At 34.1% G+C, this 12930-nt stretch overlaps 2 protein-coding genes across 2 annotated transcripts; one reads left to right on the top strand and one right to left on the bottom strand.

Moving 5' to 3' along the window:
- The first annotated feature begins 3183 nt into the window (after window positions 1-3183).
- On the top strand, window positions 3184-5697 carry LOC133292878 (putative pentatricopeptide repeat-containing protein At1g26500). Its single transcript, XM_061491363.1, has 2 exons — window positions 3184-4809; window positions 5490-5697. The coding sequence occupies exon 1, from the start codon at window positions 3184-3186 to the stop codon at window positions 4660-4662; it is 1479 nt and encodes a 492-aa protein (XP_061347347.1). The 3' UTR covers window positions 4663-4809; window positions 5490-5697.
- Window positions 5698-7009: 1312 nt separating this feature from the next.
- LOC133292827 (probable methyltransferase PMT5) lies at window positions 7010-12107 on the bottom strand. The gene is made up of 10 exons (XM_061491281.1): window positions 12046-12107; window positions 11072-11883; window positions 10743-10878; window positions 10316-10556; window positions 9885-10110; window positions 9543-9707; window positions 9135-9395; window positions 8358-8490; window positions 7809-8012; window positions 7010-7367 (listed from the first exon to the last, which is right to left on the bottom strand). Exons 2-9 carry the CDS (start codon window positions 11575-11577, stop codon window positions 7863-7865), a joined length of 1818 nt encoding a protein of 605 aa, XP_061347265.1. The 5' UTR covers window positions 11578-11883; window positions 12046-12107; the 3' UTR covers window positions 7010-7367; window positions 7809-7862.
- Window positions 12108-12930: the final 823 nt, after the last annotated feature.

Raw genomic sequence — 12930 nt, 5'->3', positions numbered from 1 at the left:
ATAAATAAAATAAAATTTAAGCTACTTTTGCGCCAACTTTCGAGGAATTGAGCGCTCAATGAACGCTAATTGCATATATATATATATATATAATAATAATAATCATAAAGAAAAAAGTAATTAAATATTAAAAGAAATAAATATATATATATAATATGTTCATAATAAAATAAATAATAATAAATATTATAAATAAATCGATAAATGAAGGAATATAGATATTTGTATATATATATATATATATATATATATATATATATATATATGTGTGTGTGTGTATAAAACTACAGAAAACAAAAATTGAAGCCTTCAGCGCTGAGGCTGCGCTTCTAGCATAGAGGTTGAAGGCGTTAAGCGCTTAAATAGCGCAGTTGGCTTTAATATATATATATATATATAATAATAATAATAATAATTGTAATATAATTATTAAATAATAAAATATAAATAAATACTAAATATAAAAACAATATAATAAAATAAATAATAATAATATAATTGATAAATAAATGAATATATGTATATATAAATGAACTACATAAAGTAAATAAAACCTTATACATATAAACACATGACGGAAAATGTGGAAGCACCACACAAACGCTTACGAAAATTTTTCTAGAAACATTCACTTTGATGATTACGTGGTTAGTTATCATCTGAAAAATGATTACTTAGTTACAATTTAACGAGTTTTGTTAAAAGCTAACGAAATACGATTCGAACGTAAGTAAGTCCCTTTCTCTCTCTCTCTCTCTATATATATATATATATATATATATATATAATATATATATATATATGTTGCCTGAGAGAGAAAAAGAAGATTGGATATGTGTTCGATTCCTGCGGAATGCATTCTTGGGGAGGGGGCTGAACCTTTAGCCATCACTGTTCCCCCGCACTCCGGATTAGTCCCACAGCCGGCTCAAAGAGTCGAAGCTCGTGGGGATACCGGAGGGAGCCAACTCGTCTCAAAGAGATAATTAGGGTTAGGTAACTCCAAAAAAGAGAAAAAAAGAAGAAAAATATGAGAAGAGAAAGAGAGGAACCTGAAAGAAAAATGAAAGAGAGAGATCAAAAAGGAAAAGAAAAAAGAAAGCGACGAAGCATAAGGTAATATTGGGTGATAAAAAACGTTCTCTCATTTTTTTTTATTCTTCGAACGAAAATTAATTTTACTTGCCACTGCCAAACTCTTGTTATTCTTTTTTTCAAGTTTACTTCGTTACAGTAGTTTGATTTCATTCAGTGATTTTATTTCTTACAGTATCTTTATTTTCTTTTAAATTTGATTTCCTTTCACAAACTGATTATCAAGTTGATGAATTGTTTGGTACCAAATAATTACGAAGAGAATGTGTAAATTTAACTTATGAAGACTGCTATGAACTGACCCACTAAGTTTGGGTTCAGACGATTATAGGGCGTGAGGGACGCCTTATCGTGGCTTGAGTTCTTCCACAATAAATCTTTCATATGCAGAGAATCACAAAGTTGGGAAATTATTTAGCTTCAGTTAAACATTACACAATGCATTATTTATTATATTATTTCATTTTATTAAATTATACGAGAGAATGGTATTTTCCATTATTACGGCTGAAAATGATTATAGTTAAAAAAACCTCAATATTACTGAGAATTTTCTCACATTTGTTTATTTTTATACTAACCTTCCAAAGAATCATAATGCTTAGTTTAAGCTTGTCAGGTGAAGGATGGACTATCAATGTTTACTCTTACGACGATCACATGGAATATTATATTATAGTAGGAAATCAAGAAGTCGTTGCAATATTCCATGCTGAAAGTGTTGAGACTTACACCTATAGACTAGATTAGGATAGGACTTTTGTATTGTATAATTATATGATGCAAGGAATATAAGTTAAAGTGATGTAATATATAGTAAAATGTAAGACCAATGTAAAATAATTTTCGTATGTACTGACTTAATGTTATCTATAAAGTATCGTAGGTAGATGTTTATATAGTTCCTTTTTAATTTTTCTTATCATCAATAGTAAAATTTAATAAATCAATCTATATCAATTAATTACATTAACACCTCTCCATTTAATTTCTTACTGTTTATACATAAAAAGAAAACATAAATTTAAAGAAATCATGTAATATTTGTTGATAAGAGTAAATTTTAAAGGATGTTACATAAAACATTAAAATAAAAATCTCCACACATGCCAATAGTAAGAAATTTTAAAAAAATTTATTTAAATTTTGACCCTATTTATTAATATTTAGTTTTATAAGAAAACCATTATGATTTTTTAGTCGAAGTTAAAGGGAAAAAAAATATAAAAATATATATATTTTGAAGTCGGAACCTCTAAAATTTACACCAGCTCCCAAATGTGATTATAATATTGGATTGAAAGTTTCTAAAGTTATTTAGATAATTTTATTTAATATTTATCAAAATACATATAAAAATATATAGGATCTATGTGAACCATATGAAAAGAAGAAAGAGAAAAAAAAATATGAGTCTCTCACATTTTTTATATATATTTTGATAAATTTTAAATAAAGTTATTTAAAGAATCTTTAAAACTTTAAACCCTATAATATTATAAGTCCAATTCTTCATTAATATTTCTTTCATTTCTGAATAACATTCGATATATGTTTTTTTTTTTCTTTTCCGGATTTGAATGTTCTCACGTTTAAAACTGATCATATCGCATAACCATTTATTTAAAACTTACACGTTTTTCTCTCTTTTATTTTATCTGATCCTTCCACTAAAAAATTGATATCTGGATCAATTTTTTTTTTTTCTTTCTTCTCTTCCCAATCTTTTCTCTCCTTCTCTCACACCTCCGTTCTACCAAATTTTTTTTTGGCCCCAAACACACAAATATTGCTCATTATTATACGTCAAATTCTTCATCAATATTTCTTTCATTTCTGAATAACATTCGATATATGTATTTTTTTTTTTACGGATTTGAATGTTCTAATGTTTAAAAATCATCATGTGCCATTTATTTAAAAATTACAGGCTTTGCTCTCTTTTATTTTATCTGATTGTGATTAAATATAATGTCCAAATCCATTTTTTTACGCACATTACTTTACATCAGAAATAGGTTATATAATAAGAGTATAATTATGCATAAATCAAAGTTTAAACCTTTCTCTGAATGACTAGTTATCAAGATGCATCTCCGGCGAACAGCCACGCTCTTATGCTCAAACATCCTCACGCGCCACCTGAGCAACCCCATTTCGCCGGTGAACCAGGATCACCTCCTCCGAGTCTGCACCGTGCTCTACCAGCAGCAGAACTCGCCCGAGTCAAGGCTCCACTCAAAACTCGCCTCTTGCGAGTTCCGACTCACCCACGAGTTCTTCCTCCAGGTATGCAACAACTTCCCTTATTCATGGCGACCCGTTTACCGTTTCTTCATGTACACGCAAGCACACCCTCATTTCGACCACACCCCTGTCTCCTTCAACAAGATGCTTGATGTTATTGGCAAGTCTCGAAACATTGACCTCTTCTGGAACCTTCTTGAGGACATGGCACGTCGTCGTTTTGCCAATGACAAGACCTTCGTGATTGCGTTGAGGACTTTTGGTGGTGCCAGAGAGCTGAAGAAGTGTGTGGAGTTTTTCCACTTGATGAATTCCAATGGGTATGAGTATAACCTGGAAACTTTGAATAAGGTTGTTGAGGTAATGTGTTTGTGCAAGCTTGTTGAGGAGGCTAAGGTTGTTGTTTTCAAGTTGAGGGAGTGGATTAGGCCTGATGGGGTTACTTATAAGCATTTGATTAAGGGTTATTGTGATAAGGGTGATTTCATTGAGGCTTCCAAGATTTGGAATTTAATGGAGGATGAAGGGTTTAAGCCTGATGTTGATGCTGTTGAGAAAATGATGGAGACCCTTTTCAAGGGTAATCATTATGGTGAGACTTTGAAGCTCTTTCAGATGATGAGGCTTAAGAGGATGGATGAACTTGGTGTTTCAACTTATAGGCTGGTGATTAAATGGATGTGTAAGAAGGGGATGGTGTCCCAGGCTCAGGTAGTTTTTGAAGAAATGCGCCAGAGAGGGATTCAAATTGATAACTTAACATTGGGATCTGTTGTATTTGGGCTTCTAACAAAACGTAGAGTTAGAGAGGCTTATCAAATTGTAGAGGGGATTGATGTGCCGGATATAAGTGTCTATCATGGTTTGATAAAAGGGCTTTTGAGGTTGAGAAGGGCAAGTGAGGCAACTCAGGTGTTTAGGGAGATGATAAGGAGAGGTTGTGAACCAACTATGCATACCTACATAATGCTGCTGCAAGGCCATTTGGGGAAGAGAGGAAGGAAGGGGTCTGATCCACTTATCAATTTTGACACTATTTTTGTTGGCGGTTTGGTGAAAGCAGGAAAGTCGCGAGAAGCCACCAAGTATGTGGAGAGGGTGATGAACAGAGGACTGGAGGTGCCAAGGTTTGATTATAATAAATTTTTGCACTACTTTTCAAATGAGGAAGGCGTGTTTATATTTGAGGAGGTTGGGAAAAAGTTGAGAGAGGTAGGGTTGGTTGATTTGGCAGAGATACTTGAGAGATATGGGCAGAAAATGGCAACTAGAGATAGGAGAAGGAACAGATGTCCAATAACTGAAGATACTAATGATTGATAAGCAGGATGCGTAAATCTAAAGGCTGTACAAATTGATGTCAAAAACCCAAGTTTATTGGAAATGAAGCAGCAGATTGATGAAACATGACGTTTGTAAGCTTAATGACAGTGAAGAAGGTTGGCTTGCAAGAAGTACACGATTCAGGTATATAGCTCTTAAATATTATATATCTGTATTATCATTTGTTTTTCAGTAGTTTGGATTACCTCAGTTCAAAAAACACCTTTGTTCAGTTTTCTACTCTATTATGTCTTGCTCTTTTGTATTTTGAATGGAGTGGCTACGAGGATAGAGAAAATCATGAGAGACTTTCTTTGGTCTAAGATTATCTTCTGCTAGGAGTTATGATGCAGACCAAAAAAAATGAAGGGAATTGGATCTTGGAAACATGGTATAAAAAAAATATTGCTTTGGTGGCTAAGTGGCTATGCCTATGGGGGTTTTCTTCCAGAGACTACCTCTTTGTGGCACCAACTACCAAGTTATCCAGATTCCAGAGTAAGGTTTAGAGGGGAATGGATAGGATACCAATCCAATGATCACTACACTCATGCAAGTCCCTGGGAGTTCATCTCATTTCCCATTTCACAGATGAACTGAACAACCAAAATTTCCATACCAAATACCACCACTGGCCCTGTGTGCCTGTGAGCGAGGCCGTGACAAATTAAATAGGAACGTGATACCTTGAGATCGTTTTCATGTTTCCTTCTCTTTGGCTGGACGATAGTTTGGCATCTGTATTAAATTTTGGGAGGAGTTCGCAATCTTTCTAGTTTACAACTTTAAATAACTCCCCCATTAACAACTTTTATTCTTTTCAGGGTCCTCATTGAAATTGTGGTTTTTCTTGAAGAAAGACTCGAGCAACAGAGGTTGATGAGTTACTATCCCTTTTTTTTACTCCAGTCTACTCCTGTGCTATTCTTGACATGAGATTTTGGAGTCTAAATTATTCTGATCTTGTATATGGATTAAGAATTGACAAATGTAAGAACCTAGCCCTTTTTCACACCCTATATGGATTTTAAAATACTCAGCTTTCCTAGAATCTGTATTGAGGATATCTCTATTGCTTGTAGGTTCTAAAAGTAATCATGTCTTTTTTCGCTTCCCAGTGTTCGGGTTTTGAAAATTGTTTGGAATGAACCATATTTAAAATTAAAAGGGAGAGGTATATCAGGAGCCCCAAGATATCTGTGCTTGCAGAAGTTTCCTAAGGACTGGTAGGTGACATTTGCTGAGCTAAGTTCATCTAGCAATCAAATGTCACTAATCCGAACCGCGTCCTTATAAAAGAGACAAATGGAAAAGCTGCATGTAAACTTCTTTGACTTTTCGTTTGTCATAAATGTTACCAGGCAAATATCTCCAGGATATTGAATAAGAGAATATTAGGTTGCTCCTTTTACTTCAATCATATGTCAATAAAACTAGAAATGTGAAGTATGACCCCTTTTTGTGCTTTATCTCCCTGGACAACTAACTATCAAACCAGCTACTCTCTCACATTCATACATACTCCGAGAATTACAATAGAGTTGGATTGAATCTTTAAAATGTGCTGGCCAGCATAGCTGATATATGTGGCATTGGTTATGTGTGTTATTACAAAAAAAATAATCTTTTCTCAAAGAGATTGGGTGGTTTGCCCCGAGCATGATGGAATACTAGTGTCTAATCTCATCTAAACTTTTGTATAACAAAAAATAATAATAATAATAATCTTTCATAGATGCAAGCCTTGGCCTCTTTGTACAGATTTTGAATGAGAAACTATCATCCCATTCAATTGAATTGGGATGTCCTGGATTTGACATTGTCTCTTGGGATAAGTAACATGAAGCTCAGAATTATGGGTGTATTGAATACTCCTGAGAAAAAGGGAAGAATTAGTTTATGGTCGATTTTTACGTTTTTTTCAATAAGTCAGGAAATTATTTGGTAAACACTTTTTTAATTTCTGATTAATAACCGTCATCATCTTGCATTTGAATATTCAAAGTTCAGGATGCTTCTTTTCATCTTGGTGGGGTTCAAATTTGGTTAACAATTTCATCCAACTCTTATTTCATATTGAAAGTCTGTGACTACCTTAGTCTTTTGGCTAAATGAAAATGGTCAGGAATTTGATTTTGAACGTTCCAAAAGTCCAAAGTGCAAGATCTGTCCATGTTAGTCTGATGTGTCATTTGGTGGAGAAATTAGTTAAATATGGCTATGGCGTCATTTCTTAGGCATTCAAATTATTAATTGGTGCGTAAAAATACTTTTAATGATATGTGCATTTCTATGCATACGTCAAATAGTGATTTGAGAACCTGTGATAAATCGTGCCCAACAAAGATTTATTCTATATGGTGAATACTGACAGGCTCGAACTGTGTTACAATGCCAAATTCATTCTTGAATTTGTGGCCATTCACATTCTTTCTCAAAAATTAGTGTGATTGGTCACACAGAAAGCCTTCAAATCCAATGATCAATAAAAGAAACCATGAAGGAAAAAAAATGCTAACAATATAATAAATGAATGAATTACTACAAACACCTTTGACAAAAAATGAATTGGAGTTCACTTCAACGCGAACCTTCAAAATCTACAGCTTCCACGATTCCTCGACCCAATTGCGCAAAACGATGGAAAAATGTCAGGGCTCTGAGCAATATATACAACCTTTGCCAACTAAACAATCCATTCTCTGAAATTGAACAAACAATAACACAATATTGCAGTTCAGACTACAGATAAGCTGCAAAACATTCTGATATGCACCAAGAGAATTCAATTCACAAATTTGTGGGAATTGATTATTGGCAGGTTCCAATATTAAAAAAAATTACCCAAAATCCAAATAGCTGTGCTTCTTGCATAGTTAAGTTATCATGGATTTCCCTTCCCCACCCCTCCCCCCCATGCCCTCCAATTTTGTTCAATTGAAGTCTTCGCAACATTATCGAGCTTAATTTGACAAATATATAAGATAGCAGTAATATTGTAGTATCTAAACAAATCCACATCAAAACCAATGCAGATTCCATGTCCCAGATGACAAACATTTGTGTTTTAAAGCATCCAATAACGTTTAATTTTATACTAAATTAAATGCTAACCGATATAGTAAAAGGATAAGAAGAATTACCAGATAAAAAAATAGTGTTCATTGGCCATGGTGAGACATAGTGCTGCCAATCAATTATTTTATGAGAAATGGTTTCTGGCAAACAAGTAGCTTCTGGTCACTACCATTCTGAAGGTCAATTAACCTTGCTTCCCAGCGTACTTGTGTTGCAAGTGTACGAGCCATCTCTAAAGCTCCCATGTTATCAGAGAGAATGACCCATCCCTACCAAGCCATGTAATGCTATGTTAACATATTAGACTTCACAGACCACTGCCAATATACTGATACTAACAATTACTTGTATTAGGAAAAATAAATAAATAAAATCCAATTAATTGTTTTGGTTGTGCATCACTCGAATAAATGAGCATGCATGATTAGAGTCAAATCGAAAGTATCATCATGCTGGAGGATATGTCAAATAAAAAAATGTTTGAAAGGAAGAATGAAGGTACCAGATTACTGTTCTGCTAATAAATGATATATTTTTGACATAAGCATAAGAAAAAATCAAGTTATCACATTGATCATAACAGCACAAATAATCATATAAGGGGCACATTGTACCTCTGGACGCAGTATTCTGTCCATCTCCAAGAATAAGTCTATCAAGCTGCACTTCTCTGACGTGATATGAGAGAGAAGTCCATTTGCGTGAAGCATATCATAAGTCCGGGGGTAAGTGGGGAAAGGTTCACACCTGAAGATCAATCAACAGATAACAAAGATGAACCATTTACTTTGCAAGTATATCATCGATGACTCCAACGAAAAGAAAGTTTAAAGATGGAATTAAAAAACAGATGTTCTTTCGAATTTTATTTTGCAATAATCCAAGTAGTTTGAAGCCAACAGATCAAGTACATGCATGCTTGCTACATTCTATCCCCAGATGCAGTCTCAAAAGGAAAACGAAATTAAGAAAGCTAAGGGTGTGTTCAATAAACCTAAATATTTTAGCACTTAAATTTAAGCACTGAATGTTAAGTGACGAAAATTTTCAGCAATGAAATTTTTGATTATTTGAAAAGATCTTCATTTTAAGAGCTGAATGTGTATAAAGGGCTGTGAGGCCATATTAATACTAAATGTTGCCGTTTTATATAAAATAAAATAAAATGAGGCTATATTAACCAAAGCCATTTAATAATTTTATTAAATGAGAGTTACTCCAAAAAGCATTTAGTGAACTTCCATATGCTAAATATTTTCAACACTTCACTCAAATTCATTTTGGTATGTGTTTAATCAGGCTTTAATGGTATTATCACCTCCAATCAATTATAAAAACTTTTTCTAGGACTCTCGTTAGCTTGCCTAGACCAAGAACAAAAAGTAACTTACCAATCATGCATAACACCAGCAAAACCTCTATCTAGTATAAGAGGAAGTGAATTAGAAGCCTTAGCAGGAACAACGTTCATGACCCAAACTGATTTTTCCTCTTCCAGAAGGGCAGTGTTCAAACCCCCATATTTGGCACTCATGTCCATCACATTGCGTATCATGTTAAATGGAGGCAGTGGATCTTCATCTCCCGGTCTCTTTGGATGGTCAGAGAAAATTAGCGGTGTAAGCAAAGACCAATAATTCTTGAGAGCTGATCTCCAGAATTGTAAGTCTTCAAAAAAATCTTCAGGCTCAATTTCTGCTATAATAGAGAGAGGTCAATGAAAAGGCAAAGTAGTAGAAAATGGGAATGAAGGATAGAAAGAGGTGAAGCAAAAAACCAGAAAGCATTTAAAAAAGTACTTTCCATTAATTTTAAGCTCAGCCAAGCTCAGTTCAGATCCAGAGGATCTGTTCTGTATTGCAATCCAGCGCTTGCTAGCGGTCCCACTTATACATGGTACAAGAGGCTGATGATATGACTGAGCATCATCACGTTCTTTACATAGTGGTATAGCATACTTCTTGCTACAGAGTAACGAAACATGTCATTAAAAAATTATAGTAGCAAACTACTCCAAGAGACCAATGGAGCAAGCCAATAGAAGAACTAATAGTAGTTGATATTAGTAACATCAATCAAACAGTCTAGAAAATAATATCATTAAACAAAGCAAGCATTTGCATTAATACAGTTATCCTTACCGAGATGCATAGCAATCGACATCAGCAGTCTTCTGCCAGATGAATGTCTCATCTTGCTGAGCTAGAAGAGTCCAACAAAGTTGCTGGGTCAGCTCTTCCATTGGCATCAACATGTTTCTCTCTTTAGCTTGTGATGAACTTCTCTGTAGCCTGCTTGTGGGCGAGGCTAAAACAAAGTATCCTCCAGGTTTAAGAACACGGTCAACTTCTATAAGGAACATACCATCTGTTCGATGATTCCATGTTAGAGAGTGAAAAGAAAGACAGCAGTTCATAAAGAAGCTAAACGTTATTTGCCATGCTATAGGGCCAGCAGGGCAACTAAGAAAGAAGAGGATGTGAATTTTTTTAAAAAAGCCACAGGGAAGTCTACAGCCAAGGAAGAAAAGACGATATATTAATGCCCATTAACAATAACATAATATAATTACCTTTTCCATCCCAATTGATGTCACACTGAGCACAGTGAACCATGTCATATGATAATGAAGGGTATGGAAGCTGTCTTGCAATAAAGTTGCCAATCATAGCAGGAAGGCCCCTCTCAAGGGCCAACTGAACCTGGCTGCCTGTTGCCTCATATGCCGCAATGCAAACTGCCATTGTTTTCAGCGATGCCAAATGAGCTCCAAAACTACCAAATCCACAATTAATGTCTAGTATAGTACGAACCTGCCATAATGTGATCAATATAGATCAGACAGATATATTATGCAACAAAAACAACGTAGTCCTTAATGAGAATTCAAAAGAGACTTTATATACTACATTAAACCATTTTGCATAAAACTAGCCATGCCAAATATTATGGTCCCCAAAGGAGAAGAGCTTGTGAGTGATGATATATGGAAGACTTACACCAGCTTGAGGAAGCTCAGTGTCACTTCCCAACCCTATCATCTCTGCAAGTTGGCTAGAGTAATCTTTCACACTGTCATACATCAGTCCATCCTCCGATTGAAATGCAATTTGATTCTCTTCTAGTAGCATTAACCTAGATAATTTATTGCAAAATTTAAGAAATAGAAAAACCTTATTCATTAATAATCAGTCAATAAATAACCTTGTAAAAGCAGCAATACATTCGTTGAAACAGTCAATTGTTATAGCCTTATAGCCTAAACACAGTTCTAGCCAAAGGAGGTCCCACTTCACACTCTAGAAATTAACTTAAGAGAAAGATGTACCTTTTGGTCATACTTCCAGACGAAAGAAATTGGTCTTTGGTTATCTTGACATTTCCACTCCATATAATATCCCTGCCAGTTGGCCATCGCAAGGGAATTTTATATTCCTTAGGAGGGCGAATCAAACACCTCTCTGTTGCAACTGACAGTTCACAATGCCGATCAAACTCCTCACCTTCTTTAAACTCTGCTAACAAATTGGCTGAAACATTATAGCAAGGCACAAAATTCTCTCTTTCCTTGCCACAAAAGTCAAGTTCTCTCTGTCCACCCCATACAACAGAACTCAACTCTAAATAATCAACTGCTGCTTGCTCTTTTATCCTCCTATAGTTTGTGTAGATGAGAGATACCGGAATGTGAGGCGCCGGATCAATAATACTCGAAGAAGATGAACCTAAGACAACGATCAGCGCGAGCAGACTGATAAGGCACAGGATTAACCAGCTCACTGGCGGTCTAGGGCCAAATATGATCGACAATTTCTTGAAACAGGATCTTCTCATGTCCCCAAATCCCGGAACTTCCTTTGACAGACAGATTGAAAACCAACACTAAATTCTAGGTTCCCCCAACACAAAATTCCAAGACCAACAAAGAAAAAAAACCACAACCTATCATTAACATAATAGAGGATTCTATGCATATGTTACCATGGACCCTCACTATCCTTGCTAGCATTGAAACAATAGCTCACACTCCTTCCCCAATAACGAAGGAATGGATTCATCAAAACCCCAAAGAAAAAAGAAAATTAATTCAAAGACCCAATTCTGAATCAAACGCAATACTGACAGAACCGATCAGATCGCCTGCAACACAAATTCAAAAGAGATTCACAGCAATGAAACAGAAAACTTTCCATAAAAAACAAAAAAGGGAAACTAACACAGATCAGATCAAAGGTGTAAATTCAATGCAAAAGAAGAAAAGAAACAGAAAGGGAAATGGATAATTAGGGTTTTGGTTGGTACCAAGCAAGTTGAGTTGGTTAAGAAGAGAGTGAGATTCAGAGAGCAATTGAGGGAAGTTGAGTTCAGTTTTCTTGTAATGTTGCATTTGGCATTTATATATATATATGCATGCCAACAATCATTTATAAAATCAGATCCAAAAGAGAAAAACAATAAATATTCTTAAATATTTTGGGTAAACGAAAATGAACCAGGAATATTGCTATTAATGATGTTCTTTTGTTTGCCCTACGTACAGCCTAGGTTACGGTCAAGGGTGACATATTTTTTGTTAATTATCAAAATCATTTATATATGTTCAATTACATATTTTTTAATAATTTACTTAAGTAATTTAATAACCTTTTTTTTGTTATGATGATAATAAACCCTTAGGGCTAGCTAAATATTTTTTCTTTAAAACAAATAATTAAAAATAATAAATGTTATGATACATAACTTTTTTTTTAATTAACCTAATCTTAATTATTTATTTGAGGTGAGTTGGCTATTCTCGATATTCTCATAAGTTTCGACTTTTTGAGTTGACTATGAGACTAATCCAAAGTGCGGGACGAGTCGGGAATGAAGATATTTAAACTACTCCTACATGACAAAGTCGGCTATGATCCATAATTCTTTGAAGGGAAAAAAAATATAATATTACTTTAGACAGTTTTATATAATATTCATCGAAATGACGTCATTTTTTGGGTTAAAAAACTAAAAAATTATAATAATAAAATTATTATAACTCTAAAATAAATTAAAATTATAAATATATTATGATTCCTCCCCTAATAACATTGTTTCGGTAAATATTAAATAAATTATCTAAAATAACTTAAAAAAACGAACACTTCTTTGAAACTAAACAAAAGTGTAAAACATTACATTCAATTAACT

The sequence above is a fragment of the Gastrolobium bilobum genome, unplaced genomic scaffold (assembly GCF_033153095.1).
Source record: "Gastrolobium bilobum isolate Gb01-03AN ecotype WA unplaced genomic scaffold, APGP_CSIRO_Gbil_v1 utg2530, whole genome shotgun sequence".
Classification (NCBI taxonomy): Eukaryota; Viridiplantae; Streptophyta; class Magnoliopsida; order Fabales; family Fabaceae; genus Gastrolobium; species Gastrolobium bilobum.
The sequence above is the reverse complement of the archived record's forward strand: the minus strand, read 5'-3'. Positions and strand labels throughout refer to the sequence as shown.